Source organism: Pyrgilauda ruficollis, unplaced genomic scaffold, assembly GCF_017590135.1.
Source record: "Pyrgilauda ruficollis isolate IOZ18807 unplaced genomic scaffold, ASM1759013v1 scaffold74, whole genome shotgun sequence".
In the NCBI taxonomy this organism is placed as follows: domain Eukaryota; kingdom Metazoa; phylum Chordata; class Aves; order Passeriformes; family Passeridae; genus Pyrgilauda; species Pyrgilauda ruficollis.
The window spans coordinates 4,031,014-4,054,076 of NW_024529266.1; the positions used below are offsets into that span (position 1 = coordinate 4,031,014).

Here is a 23,063-nt window from a genome sequence, read left to right on the forward strand (position 1 = left end):
ATCATTTTCTCATTCACAGGCGTCAATTTTGCTACAGAAGATCAAAAAGGTGAAAATTCACCTCATCTCCCAAGTCCTCAGCCTCTTTTTGGAAAGACTTTATTAATCCTTACAAGCCCACCTTTGTGACCCACTGGAATTCACCAAGCTAAGATAGAGTTAGAAAACGCTCAGGAGTCTAATCATGCTGTAGCCCCTTTAAGGAGCTGCCCTGGACATCTTTCAGCTGGTGGAAATGACACAGAGTGCAAGACAACAGACAGGAAACCACTTTGTGAATAAAAGCATCCAACACAGATGCTGTAGAGGTAATGTCAAAGATTAGGGGAAGTTGACACTGGTGGTCAAAGCTGGAGGAGCGGAGGCTGACTTTGGTGCCAGGCTCTGCTCTTTGCTAATTTGTGTGTGGATCAGAGCCTCCTAATCACAACCCAAGTGACGACAGACATCTGACAGCAGAAGACATCCCAAACCTTAAAGAGGAATAGAGGAGGCAGGTCTCGCAGGAAGATGAGGCATCACTTAAAACAGCAGAGTAAATTGCAAAGAAGAAGCTGAGGACATTTTCTTACTAAGACAGGGGAATTTTTTTTTTTCCACTTTGCTCATGCACCCCAAAAGTTACTTTTTCCATGTCTGTCTCTCAGCATAGCATCAGGACAAGTGCAGAAGATAAAAACAAAGGAATGAACTTTTGAAATTCTTATTTTATCTTATATGCAGCACAGAAGAAAATACTGAAAAACAACCAAGCACACATTCTGACAGCAAAAGCAGAGAGAATATTTAACGAATCAGGACACTGCAAAGGAAAGCCCTGATTGTCTAAATAAAAAGAGATTATTTAAATTATTCCTTGGCAAAATAGGGTAACTTGCATTTTATTATGACAAAAACTAATAAAACTGTGCAAAAATATACTATGGCTTAGTTTACCAGTAACTGTGAACTTTGCATTTAGAATTAACCTCTTCAGGATCAGGAGTAAAAAGCTTGGATTATGACCAGGTCTTCAGCACAAGATAGCAAGAGTTGTTCATCTTGACGTAGCTGTTCTCTTCCACAACCATCATTACCATTCCATGCAAGTATTTTGTAAGCCATGCTTGCACATTTTCTAGCTGGTTCAGGCTGTGTTACATGTGAGTTACTTGCTCAAAGTGTTGCCAGTAAATAGCTTCCCAATGCCTTTTCAATCCTGATCCCATTAAACTCCTGATTCAGATGGTATGAAACTGAGCAAGGCATGGCTTTAGGAGGGGTCGGTCGTGTTTGACCAACCTGATCTCTTTTTATGAGCAGGTGACCTGCCTGGTGGATGCAGGAAAGGCTGCTGGTGTTGTGTACGTGGACTTCAGCAAGGCCTTTGGCACTGTCTCCCACAGCACTCTCCTGGAAAAGCTGGTAGGACAGGAGCACTCTTTGCTGGGTTCAGAACTGGCTGGATGGCCGGCCCCAGAGGGTGCTGGTGAGCGGTGCTACATCCAGCTGGGGCCAGTCACCAGTGGTGTCCTCAGGGGTCTGTGCTGGGGCCACTTCTGTTCAATACCTTCATTGACAACATGGATGAGGGGATTGAGTTTTTCATTAGTAAATTTGCAGATGAAACTAAGCTGGGAGAGTGTGTCGATCTGTTGGAGGGTAGGAGGGCTCTGCAGAGAGACCTGGAATGGTTGGATGGACGGGCAGAGTCCAGTAGGATGAAGTTGAATAAATTAAGTGCCGAGTCCTGCATTTTGGCCACAATAACCCCCTGCAATGCTATAGGTTGAGGATGGTGTGGCTGGACAGTGCCCAGGTGGAAATGGACCTAGAAGTACTGGTGACAGCCGACTGGACATGAGCCAGCAGTGTGCCCTGGTGGCCAAGAAGGCCAAGGGCATCCTGGTCTGTATCAGGAACAGTGTGGCCCCTGTACTCGGCACTGGTGAGGTCACACCTTGAGTGCTGTGTCCATCTCTGGCCCCTCAGTTTGGGAAGGACCCTGAGACGCTGGAGCGTGTCCAGAGGGGGCAACGAGGCTGGTGAGGGGCTTGGAACACAAACCCTGTGAGGAACGACTGAGGGAGCTGGGGGTGTTTAGCCTGGAGAAAAGGAGACTCAGAGGTGACCTTGTCACTCTCTCCAACTCCCTGAAAGGAGGTTGTAGTCAGGTGGGGGTCGGTCTTTTTCTCCAGGCAGCAGCTGACAGAACGAGATGACATAGTGTTAAGCTGCACCAAGGTAAATATAGGTTGGATAGTAGGAAAAAGTTTTTCACGGAAAGAGTGATAAAGTTCTGGAATGGCCTGTCCATGGAGGTCGTGGAGTCACCATCCCTGGATGTGTTTAAAAAAGATTGGATGTGGAACTTGGTGCCATGGTTTAGTTGAGGTGTTAGGGCATGTGTTGGACTCAATGATCTTAAAGATCCTTTCCAACCCAGTGATTCTGTGGTTCTGTGAAATGTTTGTGACAACCAGCATGCTCACTGACTCCAGTATAGCATCACCACATAGGTCCAAACACAAAGATGTATAATTGTTAGTTTTAAGTGGGTTTTAAACCATAGAGAACAGGTTTAGATGACAGGAAAAATTCTCTACTGTGAAGTGGTGAGATACTGGAAAAACTTGCCCGGAGAAGCTGTGGATGCCCCATCCCTGGAAGTGTCCAAGGCCAGGCTGGATGGGTCTTCGAGAAACCTGGTCTAATGGAAGTGCCCCTGCCCATGGCATGGGGGGTTGGAATCAGAGGATCTTTAAGAATTCTTCCAATGCAAACCATTCTATGATTCTTGCAGTCTATGTAACAAAAAGGATTGCTACAAGAAGGCTTATCAATTCAGGATAAACGAAGACCTTTAAAGCAACTTTAAACATATTCAGATATTTTGAAAAAAACCCAAGCAACCTCAATAAAAGCCAAAGAATCATGAATGCTGTTCCTCTGTATCCCTTAAAAAGTCCAAACAACAACATTATTTACAAGATGGATATAGCTTAGTCCCAACTTAGTCCCGGCTATGAACCTCAGATTGGGTGACACACACAAAGTTTCAGCCAAAGAGAGGGAGGAGTCGTGTTTTCTTTTCTGGAGTCTCATCACATATCCATTTATCAGTACATAAGAATTTTCCATGAGAATTTTTCTGCAAAGTTGTCTATGAGAAGCTAAATTCACATGTACCCTCACAATGCATAGGAACAATTTAGGTGTTTGAAAGAGAAAAGGATGATTCTGAATATGGCTTCTTTTAGAAAAATAAAGCCAAAAAGTAGCATTGAAAGTGGCACAGAATCTAAGGCCAAAAAAAGTTATTTTTCAATGGAGTCAGAAACCTGTAATTTCATGGAACATATTTATATGCAGAATTTGCAAATTACCACAAGTGCTCTAATTGAAGAGCATCTTGGATTTACTACCAGCACTCTTAAAAACAATTTCTGCCACCAAAATATCTCTCCTCTAATTATTGACAGTATGAATCTGGAGTAGGGCTGAGAGTTCTTACCATGTAGAAAGACAATGTGAATATTTAATTGTGTAGCTCAGTTAGTTACATACATACATTTGTAAGGTTGTTTTATTTTTTAATTACTAAATATAGCCTTCTATTTCTGTAAAGAATATTTATGAGCTCCTTGACAACAACTGATTTACTATTGCACAAAAGGAAAAATATGAAATAATTTTTGCACTTGGAAGCATCACCTGCATATATTCCCCTCTTTCACTTCCCATAGGAAGTCCACAGGATTTTGTAGCCAGGAATATGTGGATATGTGGTGTGTTGAGTTGTAAGTGGTAAGCCCAGCAAATGAAAAACCTATTTTCTGTTTTACCTCTATCCTCAGCTCATCTGTAAATCTGAAGTCTCCAGAGAACATGAAACTCAAGAAGCCATCATGCATTAAGAAGTGCAGCAGAAGTAAAAATTGCATTTTCAAGATAATAAATGTGTCTCCAAAGCTGATCTGTCACATGGACCACCTGCACTGCTGGCCTTTCTATGTCTTTTCAGGTATTTTACAGGCAGATCATAGTTACTGGAAAACATTAAAGTACTGAAGCAATAAAGCAGGGTCTGGACTAGTCTTTTAAGCCATTCCTGAAATGGCATCTCTAGATCACATCTCTGCCCTTCATTTTCTTAGCTTTTAGTGGATTGCAGTTTCTAAAGTTCAGTCTCATCATGATGAACAAACTACAAAAGGTGCAAGTGGCCATGTTGCCTACAATGTTTGTAGCAGCCCATTGGTAAATGTTCTTAAAAATGGGAACCCAAACATTACATCAATTTTTGGAGAACCATGAAGTTGTCTCAAAATAGAAATTATAAACTCATAAGTAAAACTGGTAAATAAAAGGGCAAGTCTGAGGGAAAGCAAACTATCCTTCTTAAACTAAGATAATATCATTAGCACTTTTTTGCCCCTTGTAATGTGTGTATGGTCCAGCCTACGACTACATCACATTAAGCAGGAGTTCTAGATATGTAGGCAATACTTAAATTCAGCCTAAAAGGCGAAAACAGAGAAACTCTTCATTATTGGTAGTCCTACATTACTGCTCCTTTTGCATCCATTCCCTACACATCAAATACAATTCTGTTTTTCATAGCAAGGGCCATTCATATGTCAGTTCTTCCTCCTCATTCTTGTTTTTGTCTTACAGGAATGAGCTGTAACTACTTTCCAAGGCTACCACCCTTAAAAAACCATTTTAAAAGAAAAGAACAGACCACTTTTTAAAAAAGAAAACTAGTTGCTTTTTTTTAGACATCTCTTAGGACTCACTAGGACAGGTTCTTTAATAAAATTATTTCAATAATTAATAATTTCATTAATCTATTTCTGTATGTGTCCTTAACCTCTACCTGCCTGTTGTACCTACCTACTTTCCTATCGTTACCTTAGATAAAAACTCCTGGGGGATTGGAATTTTTCTTATTATGTGAACAGAGCACCCAGCTTAGTACAACTTCAGTGGAGAAAAAAAACAAAGAAAAGCATAACTCAAGCAAAGCACAGCAAGTCATACACATAGAAGTAGTTAGGTCAAAGTTTCACAATACAGAGTAAGATATTATTTAAAAAATACTCAGAATTCAAGTAAGTTCTGTAACTTTAATGATATAATTTTTAAATTCCAACTTGCAAAGAAAATTATGCACTTGACAAGCTTTAGAAAGATCATTTGCTTGCTCTGGAGCAGAAATTAGTGTGATATTCAGTAACTACTTATAAATTAATTACACATTCTGGCTGATGCTTAAATATGAAATGGTCAAGTTTTATCCAAACAACACAGTAAAAAGATGGGGTGTTTTTCTGCTGCATTATTTATGATTCTTATGGGTTTAGTGATTCCAGATTGCTCTATACAAAATAAGTTCATAACATTTCACAGCAGGAAAAAAACATCAACCCCATGTTAATATGAGTGTATAGCTCTCATTTTCATTCTGTGAGTTGAGTAAACCAAAATGCCTAGGTATTGTTCAAAATTTAAATATAGATACTATCACAATGCTTAGCCGTTAGTCTGTTTGCTTTAGACCCATAAACATAATTTTGTGATAGTTTTAAGCAAAGAAGCTGTAATGATACCTCACTGTGTTAGCAAGATAATAGTTAGTTTGGATTTCTTCTATGAAGTAATAAAGACTACATGATAAGAAAATGCTCTTTTGAAGACTTAACTCCAAGTGACAGATCTGTATTCAAAAAGGTTATTGTTGTATTTCATTTAAATGTGCCTGTGTCTATAGATTCTGTATTTTATCAGTACTGAGAAACTATACAGTGGTCACTACAGGTGTTTTACTATGTAAGTGAAAATGGACTTGCATCTAAACAGGTACTTTTGACATTTCTTACCTATTTCTAATAATTTGCTTTCAAACATTTACTCTGTAGACTTCTTCTACAAGAAAAAAACCTACCTTTGCTTTAAATTTGCATCAATAGTAAGTGAAGTCACCTTCATGTAAGAAAAGTTTGGTTGGACACCACTGGAAGAATGAAAATTTATTCCTCCTTCTACTTTAAGAGTAGCACAGAGACACTTCAGGTAATGTGCTGTCTCAAAGAGTACCCAGTAAAAAATAATGTATTTAACTTTTCAGAAGCCCCAAAAATTGATGAGGTCATAGTGTTTTCCAGTTACAGAAAAAAAAGTTAAAGGAAAAAAAAAAAAAAAAAAGTTTTCAGTGAATTTTGAAGGGTAGCTTCTCTGAGGCAAGACACTTAGGTTTTTGTGCATTTTACTTTCCTGTCTATTGGACATGAATAATTTTCATGCTGCCATTTCAATAAAATAATTCCCTGCCTGTCAGATTTATCTAATTTGTTCACATCCTTCAGCATCCTTGATGAGTAGTTAATGAAACTATTTATTTCAACTGGATCAAGTAGTTGTCAAAATGGAGTGGCAAGGACTGCTTTATGCCTGACATAGTACCCTCTAACTGATGTGAAACAACACAAATGACTAGAACTACAAGAACTTTGCCAAATTATAGATAGCTGGGAAGATGTAAGAGAAAGCAGATTATTACTTACACAGAAATTAATGCTGATAAGAGTACATTGATTAATTACCATAAAAATTGCCATATAACAGGAAGCAGTGCCAGGAAAGAAACTTCCAAAATATATTATTATATCAAAGAAGGTTCATAGTTAGTAGTGCTGCAAACATCAAGTATTGAAAGACAATGCACGAATGAGACTACAGAAAGTAATGTCTCAGTCTCAGGAGCTGTCTATGAAACATCATGATGGCAGACAATTGCCAGCTGAGGGCTGGCTGGAGGCAGCAGCTTTACCCAGCTTGTCATGGGCAGCAGCTTGTTCAAGCCACTGTCAGCCTGTGTTTGGACTGACCCAGCAGACTGAGCTGGACATTTAAGCATAGCCTGGAAGCTAAGGAGGATGGCCGCAGACTGCTGTGGCCATCTCCTGTGAGAATATCCTCAATCTCTGAAACCTGACACACTGTCCCATCCCAGCTTCCATTCTGTCTAGGAACTTGAAAAGAAAAGAAAAAGCTGAGTCTTTGTTATTTCTCAGTTTTGCATGTTACACTTGGTAAAACCATAAATAATTTTTTAAAAAAATCTCAACATTCCTCACTATCCAACTCCCTCTCAATGCACAATGTAAAATAAACAACTATAACCAACTACATGTTCCCAGAGTTTCTATGGCCAAAATCACATTTTTAAAATGTGAAATTTCCCTGTTCTTTCACATAGTAAATGTCACACTCAGTCGGTACTCAGACCAAGGCATTTAAAAGTTAACAGCATACCAGTAATACCAACTACTTAATAAACTAGAATATAATCAATCACAGATTTAAATGTCCTGATTTTTGTCATATAAACCTACATCATCATCAACTATTGTGTGACTCACAGTATCCTTGACAAAAACATGAAATAGAATTGCTAGCTTTACAAACCTCTCAGTAAAATAAAACCACTTATTGAAGTGGCCACTTCATATAATGTCATTTTCATCACTGCAGATAACATCAATGAAGCCAATTCATTCACTTCCTACATCTGGTTCTCACTTAAAAGTTGGAGTGATAAAAAAAACATAATGCATTTTGCCTGAAAGTTAAAAACAGAGGCCCTCACAACTACTAAAATATTGCATTAAAAAATGTTAACATCCTGCCCATTGCCCTCTTGAGCTTTAAGGTTTATTATCACTCATAACTTACTGATAGTTTCAAATGTTAACAAAAAATTGTACACGTAGGCAAGTATGACAAAGGTATTTTAGTAGGAAAATCTCATATTTAACTGAAACAATAAAATAGGATTATTACATTTTTAGTGTAAATGTGTTTATTATATATTTATAGTCAAAATATGTGAAGTCATAATGCAGCATTTCAGTTCCTTACTGTAGATCAATTTAAATACTGATATGTGATCCATAAATAAGGCAGAGGAAAAATACTGTGATTTTAAATGAAGTAATTAATTCAAGATTCTACAAGGAACGGTAGAAGTAAATTGTCAGCAGAATCAAATGCCTATAGAGCAAAAATATCCATCTATGTTGTATTAGGTCTTTTGATGGATATACTATGATTGGTTCTCCTTCCCTCTGAAAAACATATAAAAACATGTTCAAAATCTGTCTTTTTCTATATGGCCTTTCATATTCTACCCTTTTTATGAGATAGATACGGATTTCAGAGTACATTCCACTCTACAAAATTATCCCTATCATTAAGTGAGGCATAATACATCAGCTTTTTATCTGTCTTATTTTGTACCTGGGTAAATATCACAAGCAGCCCCTGGGGAGTGTCCCATGGTACTATCTACAGCATCCTGTGGTGACAGGGCTGGCTGGAGGGGCTGGATTGCAAGGCAGTCATTCAGGATGTCCTGGCCAATCTCTGAGCTTGATCGCAACTGGAAAACAAGAGATAAAAAAGGAGAAATTGTAATGAAAGATGGACATGGACTAAAGAAGGGAAATAATCACAAAAATCTTTAAGATAGTGGAAAGCTACAATGAAAAAATGTTGAGCTTAGAGAAAGAAATGGAGCACATTCAGAAACCTTCTCCTTTAAATCATCATTAATACCATCCTTTCAATCTAGCAGGCACTTTTGGAATCTGAGGAAGAAAACACTTTCAGATGCTGAATAAGACTGTGCTTAGGACAAGCACTACTTGTACAGGTAGCATCTTGGACAGGACTTCAGTGCTCTCTTGTCACACACTGCAAAAGAGAGGAGTGGCCTAGTTAATGGGTATTGAAGATTTATCAAATGTCTGACATGCTTACAGCAGCAGAGGGGTACTGTAATGAATACAAATATTTTCATGCTTGTTTAATGCCCTGAACTGACTCACCATAGGACCAGAAGAGCAAAGGTGCTCATAACACTGGAAATGAGTGACTGGGAGCAACCACTTAGGAGAGGTAATATACAGGCAAATGGAAACAGGACCACTTCAATATGGACTAAAGTTGCCTTGAGACACCATTCTTAAACAGACTAGGACTATATTTGCTTCACATTACTGCAAAACAGAGAGTGCTCTGTCACAGCCAGTAATCCTAGCTGCATGCATGGCCACTTGCCTGGTACCTGACCCACCAACAGCGAGATCTGGCTGATCACCAGCAATTTCACTCTAGAAAAAATTAATAAACAAATACATAACAAATGTTTTCCTTTTGATGAAACTGGATAGAGAGTCTCAATGTGAGGCTGCAATAAAATGCAGTAAAAGACCACAATTTAAAAAAAAAATCCCAACACCAAAATAAGAAAAAGGAAGAAAGTCTGCTGCAGCACCCTAACAAGGATGGTATAGCTGTAATGCCAAACTGCACCCTGAGGTTTAGGACATATTACGAATGCTGCTGCAGGCTGCTGGGACTGATGCCTGTCCTGATCTGCTGCCTGATTTTATTGTTATATGTTAAAAAAAAAATAAATTGCCTGTTCCTTTAAGTAATTTTGGTTGATGTATTCATTTAAAAGCCTGGAAAATGAAGGTCTGTGCTTACAAGCATGTGGGCTACTGCAGTGGCTGAGATGCCCACAAATATCCTGTCATGTCATCCAGGTTCGTGCAGCATGATGGAAAGAGCCCTGACCTAGTGCACTTGGATATGCTGCACTTTCCCAATAAGCAAATCTCACAGAGATTACTGAAGCTTCTCCTTTCTTGTTTGGTGCCATGGTGGGTGAGCAGGTAACAGTTAACTAGAAGACAGCCTAGCACCTCTAAACAACTCCTAAGGGGAGGAAGAGGAACCAAAAGACTATTTCTGCACATACTATACTAAGAAATTAATCACAGAGAGGTTTTAATTTGAAGGAACAAAGTTCCAACATCCCTGCCACAGGCAGAGGCATCTTCTGCTAGATCAGACTGTTCAGAGCACCATCCAACCTTGCCTTGAACACCCCAGGGATGGGGAGAATGAAGAAAGAAAAGTAAGAGCAAATTATTCTTAATGCAACCATAAAAAGACCCATTGCCAAAAGATGACCCTTGTGCCACAAAATGCTGATAAAAACTCAAATTACTTTTGATAATATGCAGTACTGTAAAACCATGGCAACTGAGTGGAGAGTTGGTCTTGAACATCCTAAGCACCCGACCCTGTAGCTGGAGATGCGGCATAGCCTGAAATACCTACACACACACTCTGCGTGCTGGAGATTTCTTCTCTTAAAAACTTAACCAGCCATTATTAAGCCCAAAGGTACGCTACCTCTGTAAAGTACATTTGCTATTCTAGAATTGTAGGAAGGGGGAGAATGGGTGGGGAAGAGGGAGAAGGGAAGAAATACCCTGACAAATGATCTTGTTTATTATTCATATTTACAATTTGCTGTAAGCAGAAACGTTTCTCCCACTTTGGTATATGTCTTTGTCTGCTATTACCTAGTAATTGTGCTAGGTTTCCTAGCTATTATGAGTAACATGGCTATTATGAGTAACATGGCTTTTTTATGAAACTCAGTGCCTGTGAAATTAAATGTCAAATATATCCTCATTCAAATCCTTACAGTTACATTATTAATAAGCATTAAATTTCTGTGGAATCTAAAGTGAATAAAATACAAAAAATCAGACTTCTATAAAAGAATCAGGATTCTATCATACAGAATACATAATCACAGAAGATGCCTGTGTAAAGTTGTCTGAATTTTTTTTAAGAAACAGATAAATTTTTTATATCAGATGGCACTCACAGATAAAACAGTGAGAAAAAGAAGGAAAGGAGACATAAGTATTTACACATTAGTTACAAGAATTAAGTAATGTAAAATAAAATAGGCAACCACTTATTTTACAGATTTTTCTAATTTGCGCTGTTCAGGAATCTTGTATTTGCATATATTTTGATATTTAGAACAAATTTATCATGACAATCAGTGCTGGCATAAATTTTCTGGCTTTTCAAAACTTATAAAAATGAAGAAAACTGAGGATCATCAACAAAACACCAAAAATAGAGAAAGAGACAGCTGTGATGAGATTTCTGAGAATAGTTCCTATTTCATGCATTGGCTATGGTTGATTATTATTTACAATCACAAGGTCTAGAAATACAAGTCAGAAAAGGGCATAATCCAGCACACTCTATATCAGTCAAATATTTTTACATATTTCACAGAAAACTTATTAATTTTTTTAACTTAATTAAAAATTTTAACTGAAAGCAATGTCTTGCATTGTGACAAATGGAGGGAAATCTGGGCTATGATTCGTCTTTAATACATCAAGAAACACAGAACAGACAATGAAAAGCCAAATGATCTTAAAACCAAGTAAAAACCACAAACCATTCACTGCAACTGTAAAATTTTATCTTCAGTTAAAAAAGCAATAAAGGAGAAATAATAATTGACCAGCTATAACTGCTGCCATCCATTTCTTGCTCTGTTCTAACAACACTGCATGTCTTTTCTAGCCTGGACTGTAGATTTACCATCCAAATGAAAAAGGAATTTGACACTCTCTTCGACTTCTATATGAATTGTATCCCAGCACAGATCTCCCAGCACTGTGACTGAAATACGTCACTGCCCCATGATCATCTTGCTGCTTTCATGATCACCCAGCTGAGCACCAGTACAATCATGCTGGGACTGAAAACTTGGCAATCTGTTTTGAAGAATTGTATGGCCATAAAGTTACCTCACTGAGGGGTGAAATCAGCAACTGACAAGTCTGACATGGTGAGCACAGCCATTTTCTGTGTGCTGGAATGTAACCCATATTTATGACCGAAGTGCAAGTTAACAATCGCTCTACTCACTTAAAACTCCCCTGTATTTGATATTTGGTCCAAATAACAGTTTTTGAATTTAATAACTCAATGTTATGGTAAGACTTGTGAAGTTTTGTATTTGGAAATACAGAAGCACTTGCATTATCACAATGTGGCAGTTTTTTCTAATATACAAAACAAATAATATTTCAGTCATGGTTTACAACTGTTTTACTTCTGTGAAAATCAGCTAATGTTTATTGCCTTTCAGAACAATGAATGGAAATTCTGCTCCTGTACATTTTGCATATGAATAAGTAATTACCCAAATTAAATGAAACAAGCAGAAATAATTAGAAAGGTGTAAGATTCTTATTCCTCAGTTTTCAGTTTCATTATATTTGAATTCAAAAGCAGAGGCGTACTGTTGATTTGATGCATGACATAATCCCAGAGAAAATGTCTCCTTACAAGAAAAGATAATTTTAAAAATTTTTCTCTCACTAATATGTTTTTCTTCTGAGATCTGCATGTTTATGTACCACCTGACTAGTTTCTTCAGCATTGCTCCTATATAAGAGAAGTCAGACACCATCAAGGGAAACGCAATGATAGGTGTGTTTATGAATACACTTCATAAGAAAAGAAGCAGTATAGCTTGAGAAATCCTAAACGACACAAAATAGTTCAGTAACTTCAAAACCTGCCTGTATGTATTCAGATTAACTCGATTAATTCTTCAGCAAAGTCTAGACACCTTCAGTCATTCAAACATGTCAGTTATCTCATCAAATCATAACATTTTAAATCTTGATTACATAAATGTGTGCTTAATATACATGCATGTTGTGCACATAGTAAGGTATTTACATATGTAAGTGAGACATTAGTTATAGTCTATTTATTTTTATGCAAGTTAGATGTGTCTGCCATGTCTAAAATTAGCAAAAAAAAAAAAACCCTAAATACTGTTATGTTTCATTGACAGGAATTTTTTTACACTAACTGTAATAGTTCTATAGATGTGTTTTAGTTTTGTGTATAAAGACAAGGAGGAATTTCTGCTATTCACATAGTCTGTGTATTAAGTTTACTAATGTCACGTTCAACGTAGGTAGTTTTTACTCATCTTCATTGTCTGTAATTTAAGCTGGCATTGCGAGAGCAAAACATGACCTGTCTGGGCAGAGCCACATTGTACTAGCTTTTCTGAAGGAGTACCCATAATTTAATATTTACTTGTACAGTTAGAGTAAAATTATGTCCTGCTAGTATCATGACATTGAGAGTACACAGATGTCACCACCAGAAAATTTTAAGCTTATGAAGCGATGCTGTAAGACAGTATTTACTCCTATTATGGTTTGTCTTGCTGGATACAGATCATCCCATTACTCACAAAGATCAGCTCCAAGGTCCAGCACTTTCTTGCACAGTACTAAACCTTTCTGACAACAGACGATGATACAAAATCAATAAAAATTGTCCTAATTCTTGCCTCTGGAGGCTACAGACATCTTGGGGCAATGAAACAATGCAGACAGAAGGGACTTCTCTGTATCCTTTGTTTTCAGTGAGTCATCTGTGCAGGACTTTAGAGAGAAATGTTCTGCTAATTGTCCACCACAGCTTTCAGATATGCCTCTGTGTGTGTGTGTGCATGTGTGTGATACTTCTCCCTGCTTTTAGATCCCATTTCAATTAAACACTTGGCCAGAAAAAACAATCAAAATCAAGTTAAACTGGCCCACCTGCACAGTAGTGTTGTTAGGTTCTATTCAAGAAATAATTACTTTTGTCACTCTCAAAGTTTTACTATATTGAACATTTGAGCTCAATATAAAAATTGTTTCCATCTTCATGTTCTAGCATAGATCAGGAAAACACATAAAAATGTTTTTCAGTGTCTTGCATTAAAAATCAAAAGGACCTGGAACCTACACAATTAGGTAACTTTGGCAAATTTCAAGTCAAGAAGAAATCCTGATTTTAAAGCAATATTATAAGGGGAAAACACTGTTGCATTACGATTGACCACACTAAAATGAATTCTGCTTTTATTATATATAGAAAAGAGTTTTCTTTTGATTGTTAGTATTCTAATTTGAGGAATATTTTGCATTAAATCATCACTAAAATGATACAGACCACAAAGAAGACCACTTAAAGGCAAAAATTGCAGGTGGGACAGATCTGAGAGGAAACTTCTAATTTAAAAAAAAAACAAAAAACCTTACTTTAAAGAAGGAAAGTACTGTTTGAGTGAGTGCAGTGGCCTTTTTCTAAAATAAACAAAAAAGCCACACTCCAGTTGAAAATTGAAAAGAAGTCATACAGCTGTTTGAACATACACACACACAGACACACAGACACACATACTGCCTCTCTTCCTGTCCCACATCAGGATGTATCAAATCTGAAATGTTATACAAATTATACCTACGGCCCTTTTTGTTTCATCCTCTTCTTCAGGCAGTTCCAAGAGGCTTGTAGCTGATTTTTATGTGAACATCAGTCTAATAGCTGACCTGTTCAATTCAAAAGCAGGAAAAAACCTACTGTTTTGTGCCAGGCTAATATGGGGATTATATGATACTGCTAAACATCAGTTTTTCCAAGTAAATGCAGCTTGACAAAGAAAACACTTGTACTGCAGAATTATTTGCTTTCCTGTTCTGAAAATACATCTGTTTGGCAAATTTTCGCTTCATGAGAGGAAAAATGTGTAAAATAAATACATACTTATCCACCAGGTGCTTCTTAGCACAAACATATTTTTCTCATCACAGATTACCATTGCCATGGTAATGGCAATAATGTCAACAATTGTTTATATTGAAAGATGTTTTCAGATTTCATTTGTATTTTTTTTTCTTTAGCTGCAGCCTCCCTTACATAACACTGACCTTCACTTTAATTCTGTATTTATCTCCACTTGAACCTAAACACATGCATGTACCAGGTCACACATTAGAATATTCTCTTCAAAATAATATCTTGAAGAGAGTCTAGGACTAGAACTGAAAACTCTACCACTCTGCTATCAAGAGGTCAAAATCTTTAGACTTCAGCCATACGACTTTTACTTTTGCAAAGATTCCTCAAGGCACGCCTGTACATTTTCATTGTCTGTGAGTTGTCTGTTTAGTGTGCTACATGGCCAGACAGGAATTTTCTAACACAGTTTTGACTACTAGAGAGCAGGCATTCTTTAGTGCAGTACACTGGTCACTTGGGGGATCCTTCCTCCAGCTGAGTGTCCTGAGCATCACGTAAACAGCGTTTATCATACACGCCAATCACACATTCTTCAGCTATCCCCACTGGCTAGATATTTATGTATTACTTTATTTTACGTAGTTGTACCCCTTATCAGAAGTCCTTAAATCTTTGGTGGTTTGCAATGTCCCATGTGCTTCTAACGTGGCTCAACCCCTTTTTTTGTGTAAGGGCATGATTGTTGTTTTGCATAACTTCTGCTTCGTCAGCAGAGCTCAGCTGGCATCCTGCTTGCATTTTGTGTGGCTTCTGTTTGCCTAAATTATATCCTTCGTCTATTTCTCCAAGGCTATGCTGTTCTAGTCTCCTTATCAGAGTAAAATGCTGCTCTGTTCTACTGTCTTTATCAGGTGAGACAACGATGTGAAGAGCTAGCTAGGCTGGCACTGCTAACTTTCCAAGTTTCTACTGTCTCTGATTTACTGTGGGGCATTTCTGTGTCAGGTTGGGTTTTTTGTTGTTGTTAAAGCCATAATTCAGCTTACAGAGCAGTCTCCCAAACAGCTGTGCCAGAGAAAGGGCAGAGCTCTGCATCACAGGGAGGAAAAAAAATGGGCAGATGAAGGCCCTCCTCAAATGGGCACTGCAAGTGAGGCCAATATACGGCTGCTTCAGGAGCAGTGCTGAGGAATCCAAAATCAGCACCTGCCAATGCAGCTGCCCACATCCAGATCCAACAGTGTGAAATCACAGAGACTTCACCCTGGAACAGGAACTCTCCTTGAGGACAGTACTAAAGACTTGAAGGGTATTTGTGCTGATGTCAGGGTGCTGAACTGCAACCTCCTAGGCATCCTATGCACAGCTTAAATCTTGCTTGCTCAGACCCTGGTGTTGCTTAAGGAGCATAATGAACAGAACAGTGCATTCAAAGCCCAGACTGAAGTGTGACAGGCTAATGAGAATCATAGAATTATAGAATCATAGAATCATTCAGGTTGAAAAATACCAGTATGATCACCAAGTCCAAGTGTACACCCAGCACTGCCAAGTCCACCCACGAACTCTCTCCACCAGGCCACCAAAAGAAAGAAAGATTCCTGCTCTATCAAGACCATGTTCATGCATATACTGTTGCAGGGAAGTGAAGACAAAGAAATAGAGAAAAGGATATTGTTCGATATTAAAAATGGACCTGAAGAACAAGAAGTGCTATGAGCATGAACTTGTTTACAGAATTTTGAGACAATCTGGATTTGGTGTCAGATTTTTTTCTGCCATGGGTGTTAATGTAATGAGGGTCACACCACTTATTCCTTCCTTCTTATGCACTTTTCAACATGTCACACTGCCAGAGCTCACAGGAGTATAAGCTCAGGACAGAAACAAAGTGCAGGAAGGAATCAGTATATGGAATAAGAGACGTTAACCAATAAGTAAAATGAACCAACTATCTCCTGGTTATAAAACTGCCACAGCTGTCAGAACACCATGAAAACCACTGGGGGATTTCAACTTTTCCTTCTCCCTGGTGAGCAAAGCTCTAAATGTAGTGCTGGCAAAGGATATCCCCTACAATGGATCTTGCCTGAGAAGCATGCCTTACGCATCCCACCACAGCATATCCCACCATCCTCGGACGCTGCAGCGGCTGGCGGGAGGCAGGGCGGTCAGCCACAGCCAGTGGTACATGCCTTTCAGAGCTTGTTTTACTGTGTCTCACTGACCATGCTCAAAAGAACTGGTCGTTCCTAGTCTGAACAGTTTTCTAACAAATTGTATGATTAAATTCCTGTAACACTGCTGCCCATTCGTAATCCCTTTTTGCAAACATGCCTTTCACGAAAAATTGCTGAACACCATGGTGTCTGATTTATATTTCATTCTGAAGACAGGAAGTAAAGGGATTGAAGCTGGGGATTAAAACACTTATTCCTCACTGCATTTTCTTCTGCAGAATAGTTTCTTAGTTGCCATGGGCACTGCTTACTGACCCTGTGGCCCTGAATACTCTTCTTTTTGCATTGGTGACATCTTTTAAGTGGACATCATAGAGAACAAATGAGAGAAAATATCCTTATTTTCAACTGCTCTCAAAGCAAGAAAATAGGCTTGCTTCTCTTTCAACCCATTCTCTCCCATTTGCAGTTTAAACAGTGAAATCTGAATAAAGAGTCTGAATAAGGTCAAGAAAAAACTGAAAGATGCAGAAGCCACTTATGGTAGTGTGTTTGCACCCCATATGGTAGTATGTTTGCTCCCCATGAGGAAGTTGTTCACAAACAGAGCAGTTCTTCCAGATTAATATAGTCACATAATGGAGACGGTCACTGGTAACTAGCTTAGTGCCTGAATGACCTGAAACACCTGTGGTGCAATGCTCTAACCCTCCTTGGCTCCCACCTTCCTCAACAATTAAACATTCTGAGATAGAAAAATATTTAAAGAAAATAATTTCCTTCATGTATGAAACATGATAAGCACCATGTTTCTTGAGCTGCAAAAAAACTTAGTTCAAATACTGAGAAGAAAAGGAAAGATAAAACTGGGAAGTCGTCATTAAATTAACAAAAAAAAGATACTCGCTAAAAAAAAAAAAATCCCCAGACATTGTTCTCTTCTTGTGTTATTCATAAAATTTAAAGGCTGGTATAAAATTTTGGTTTTTTCTAGAATCTTTAAACAAACTGGTAGCTTCATCAGTAGTGTGGTAAAATCAGTACGCAGTCACAATAAAAACCCTGTTTCTACTGTACTGTAAAAGAACTTAAAAATTAACCATCATGAGCTATGCAGCTCTGTAAGAGGCAAAGAAGTCTGTATTATTTTGAATAATATAATTGCTGACATAACCCACATAATAGAAAGCCAGACAGTCTCTCAAAACTTAATAGAAATTCCCATGTTAACCTTTTGAAAACACCTGTATGTCTTAGTTCCAGAGAAATATTGTTCAATAGGAGAACATCATGTCTTTAAACAATTGGGGTTTTTCCCATTTCTTGTTTTTATTGTAAGGTGGACAGGTTTATATATCACAATACAGGTTGGGCTGAGAAGTGTTTGAGAGCAGTCCTGTAGAAAAGGACTTGGGGGTGATGGTTGACAAAAAACTCAACATGAGCTGGCAGTGTGTGATCACAGACCAGAGAGCCAAACGTGTCCTGGGCTGCACCCAAAGCAGTGTGGGCAGCAGGGCCAGGGAGGGGATTCTGCCCCTCTGCTCTGCTGAGACCCCACCTGCAGGGCTGCAGCAGCTATGGGGTCTCAGCACAGGAAGGATGTAAAGCTATTAGACTGAGTCCAGAGGAGGCCACAAATTTCATCAGAGGATAGGAGCACCTCCCCTACGAAGACAGGCTGAGGAAGTTGGGGCTGTTGATGAGAGGAGAGAGGAGAAGAGAGGAGGAAGAGGAAGAGGAGGAGGAGGAGGAGGAGGAGGAGAAGAGAGGGAGAGGAGAGGAGAGGAGAGGAGAGGAAGAGAAGAGAAGAGAAGAGAAGAGAAGAGAAGAGAGAAGAGGAAGAGGAAGAGGAAGAGAAGAGAAGAGAAGAGAAGAGAAGAGAAGAGAAGAGAAGAGAAGAGAAGAGAAGAGAAGAGAAGAGAAGAGAAGAGAAGAGAAGAGAAGAGAGAAGAGAATACTTCACAGGAGCTTTTCAGTATCTGAATGGGGCCTACAGGGAAGCTCTTTCAGGAACTGAATTGATAAGCAAGGGTGACTGGCTTAAAACTGAAAGAAATGAGGTTTAAATTAAATGCCAGGAAGAAATTCTTTATTGTGAGGGTGGTAAGACACTGGAACAGGTTGCCCAGAGAAGCTGTATATGTCCCATCCCTGGAAGCATTCAGGACCAGGCTGGATGGGGTTTTGAGCAACTTGGTCTAGAGGGACATGTCCCTGCCCATGAAATTAGATCTTCTTTAAGGCCACTTCCAAGTCAAACCATTCTATATTCCATATACATGATGCATTACAGGGCTCTAAGAGAGAAGAAGTGAACTTTTAGAAAAGGAATATAAAATAACTCTGCTTCAGAAGAATTCAATTATTAAGATCTGCCTCTAAAGGAATTTATATTCTCTTTTTGCTAATATGGAGGTTGCACAGTGGGAGAAGATGAATATCTTTAACCTCTTTATAAGCAAGGTGGCTTCTGTAAAGCCCCCTCAGTTCAGATGGGAATCCTCATCAAGCTCAGCAGAGACCACTCACCAAGGTAATGCCAGTTATTGCTTTGGCCAGACGGTTTAAATCCTTATCCCATTGTTCTCAGTGCGCTCCACACATAGTATGGACTGTCTGCCCTACTACTAGCCTCTACTACAGTCTGAAATAGGAGTGGATATGGCTGAGGTGTCATACTGCCTGCTTCATCTCAGCAGTGCAGTCTATCACAATTTTTCTTACTGTAATCAGGAATAGCCCTCCAAAAACTTCCTACCATTGCTAGACAATCAATCTTGGAAGAACAATAAATGCAAGAAGAAATCATGCATAAATAGCACCAGGATTAGAGAAATTCTGATTGTCTTCTGTGCTTTATTCCTCCATAGCAAAATAACACCTGAAAAAATATCTTTCCAGTCAGATATCACAGGAACAATGGAAGCATCCATTGCGATTGGTGATTGGGATAATGTTTTGCTAACTTCCCAAGAGTTCAGACATTATTTTACAACTGACCAATCTGTGTGAAAAGATTATCAGGAATAAATAAATCAATCTAGAAGCCCTGCACATAGCCCTTATCTCCTTTGGTCTCGCCACTCCCTCCATTCCTTAGTGATTTGGTACATGTACCATGTAAATACAATTTTTAAAAATCTCAATCATTTCTAGATAATTTTGAGAAATATCCTTTGGACTGCCTTTCTTGAAGCTATGCCTCTATGATTTTTTTTTTTCTGGCAAAGAGAGTACAAAAATTTTTGTCCCGGGAAAAAACCAGAAAAATAAATATAATTCCTGTGTTAGGCTAAAACTAAGTAGTGACCTAGGAGTATCACTGAGTATCTGCTGAGGTGTTAACCTATCTGGTCAGTCAAATCCTTGTATGGGTTCCTCCAGACACATTTAAATGATCTAAGATGGTACAGGTTTACAGAACAGACAGCTTTAGAGGCAGTTGTCTGGTAAACATTTAGCACCTCAAAGCTTGTCTAAATAATACATCTGACCCATAAATAATTTAAATAAAAGGACCAAAGACATGATCTAGTCACTTAGAACTGCCAAAAAATCAAAAGCTGGTCAGCTGAATGAGGAAATTATTTGGTATAAATCATCCTTCAATTCAAAGTCCAGACTAAGACTTTTACATTCCCTTTTGCTTGTCTTGCTTATGTCAACTGTTCAAATGATTTCTTCCTCTTTTTTCACAAAGAGGGTGCTAACTAGTTGTTTCTTTAATTACTTCACTTTCTTTTAATTAAATAAAAATAATATTTTAAATGTTTGTCAGTTTTGGGGGTTTTTTGGCAGGACACATAGGCTTAAAATACTGTTATATATGACAACAGTTATTGACTGGTATAGATAAAATTAAGACTATCTAAAAGCGTAGCCACTGCATTGTTCAGTTGATAAGGTCAATGTTACTAGAATAATCTTGTCTTTGCCAAACAGCTGCACAGATTCAGAACTTTTTGTCCTTTTAAAATTATCTCTTATCTGTTTTATGCACTTTTTAAAATGAGAAAACCTTTAAGAAAGACAATGGACATTACAGATATTCATGACAAGATCTAAAAAGCCAGTGGAGAGTCCATTCCATTCCATTCACTGTAGGAATTGCACTGCAGTATTTGAAAGTGAATTAAATATTTCCTTTAGATTTACAAACACAGATTTCTTCAGAGTGGCTGCCACAGAAGTAGCAAATTACTTTTCCTGGTATACTTGAATGGAAAAGACAATGATCTCATACTTATACAAGGTTGAGTGCTATCTTACACAACAAATGGATCTTCATGGAGACCATAATAGTGGTATTGACCTTCTATACAGGCTTCAAATCCTTTTACAAAGGAGGCTGAGGGAGCTGGGCCTGTTTGCCTTGAGAAGAGGTGGCTGAGAGGGGATCTCTTCAAAGCCTGTATGTCTCTGAAGGGAGGGTGCCAGAGGCTTTTCTCAGTGGTGCCAGGCAATAGGACAAGAGGCAACGGGCAGAAACTGATGCACTGGAAATTCCACCTGAACACCAGGAAGAACTTCTTCGCTGTGAGTGTGACTGAGCACTGGAACAGATTGCCCAGAGAGGCCATGGAGTCTCCCTGGTTTGGGATATTCAAGAACTGCCTCACACGATCCTGTGCAATGTGACCTGGGACGACAGAGCAGGAAGGTTGGACCAGATGACCACTGTAACCCCCTCCAACTTGACCCATCCTGTGCTTATATGATCCAACAGCACAGGATCTGGATTTTGTTAATGATATGATATGGACATGATAATGAGTAGAATGATTTGAACGATATCTGTAGAACAGAACAGCATTTTACTCTTATCAAGGACAGAAGAAGAGAACAGCACAACCTTGGAGAAATAGATAAAGGACGTAACTTTGGCAAATAGAACCCATGCAAAACACAAGCAGGATACCAGCTCAGCTCTGTGAGGCTGACAAAGCCGAAGTTAGGCAAAAAAATGATATTGCACTTACTCAAAAACAGGGGCTGAGGAACAGGCAATTGAAAAGGACATGGGACACTGAAGACAGACCCCGAGGAATCTATAAGGACATTTGATAAGAGATGAGACTATGTAAAATAAAGTAAAACATATATATCCAGTAAGGAGGTATAGCTAATGAATATGTGATCATTTTTGTATGATAAACACCCTGTATATCTGACACTCGGGCATTCGATTGGAGACAGGATCCTCCAAGTGTCCAGCAACTGCAGTAAAGGATGCCTGCTCTCTAATACTCAAAACCATGTTAGAAAGCTTCTATCCAGCTGTTGTGGTATCACAATGTACAACAATTTCATTTTCATTATCTTCAGTAAAAAGACTTACAAACTAAAAGAGCTATGGATTCTTGATTTTCAATGCAGTACCATCAGGTCACAGATGAAAGACATTTGTGCTTTACTGAAATCAAAAAAGTGTAGCCACTGAAAATAGGCTTACTTGTCTAGCCAGCTTATAAAAAAATCTTGTAAATTGTTGTCCTTTCAAAGCTGAAATGAGAACAAGATTAAAAAGAGAACACATTTCAAAAGTAATTGTAGTTGAGGGGCATGTTGTACATTAACATTCCTCTCAGCATCACTTTAATCTCTCATTTTGGGAACTGCTTTCTTTCAGTGACTTCCTGCCTTAGATGAAATCTCATCTATCTTCCCAACGAAAAGATGAAATCCTGGCAGAGTCAGCAATTTTTCCTTTAAAAATTATGATAGTAAACACTGCTTTTTACCCCACTAAAATATTTTAAAATGACAGACAGAATATTATGGTGCATAGAGATTATACCTAAAATGTTTTACTAAAGATTTTCAGCATCTGTTCCCAGATATTTGCATGGTATTTGTGTACATGTTTGCCCTCATTTTTATGAATAATTTTTAAAAATACACAAAGGTGATTAAGGCAGGCATGACTATCTTTACTCTCACATGGCTCTGCTTTCCTTTGTAGAGTAAATGAAATTTTATTGTACTATACATTAAATTACTTTTATTAAATGCATTTGTGCTGGGATCTTCTTGGTATATAGGATTTCATGCCGCTACCTGGTGAGATTCCAAGTTAAATGCATTTAGCGGATAACTAAGGGTTGGGAAGTGAAGGGAACAGTGGCTGCATTACAGATTTCCAGAAAAATAATTTTGTCTTATGTGATAAGTCACAGACACACATCAACAGAAGTTTCTTAAAATAATTGAAAGATGGAAATTTACCTATATCCCATTGCATAATCCTATCTTAGAGAGCCAAGGAAAGAATCAAATCTTTGAAGAAACATCTACAGAATCTGGGGTGAAGACTCAATGTAAACATCAGCATAGCACATGAGATTCCACTCTTACAAATGGACTTCATCCTGCTATTTAAGTCTATGCAACATCAAAGATGCATTTATG

The 23,063-nt window shown here is 38.3% G+C and overlaps 1 protein-coding gene across 1 annotated transcript in view; it reads right to left on the bottom strand.

Moving 5' to 3' along the window:
* The window catches only part of GLIS3 (GLIS family zinc finger 3), a 119,488-nt gene that overhangs the window by 16,609 nt on the left and 79,816 nt on the right, over positions 1 to 23,063 (bottom strand). Inside the window, exon 5 of the mRNA XM_041486184.1 lies at positions 8,281 to 8,422. Coding sequence (XP_041342118.1) covers positions 8,281 to 8,422 — 142 coding nt within the window. The remainder of the gene's footprint in view (positions 1 to 8,280; positions 8,423 to 23,063) is intronic.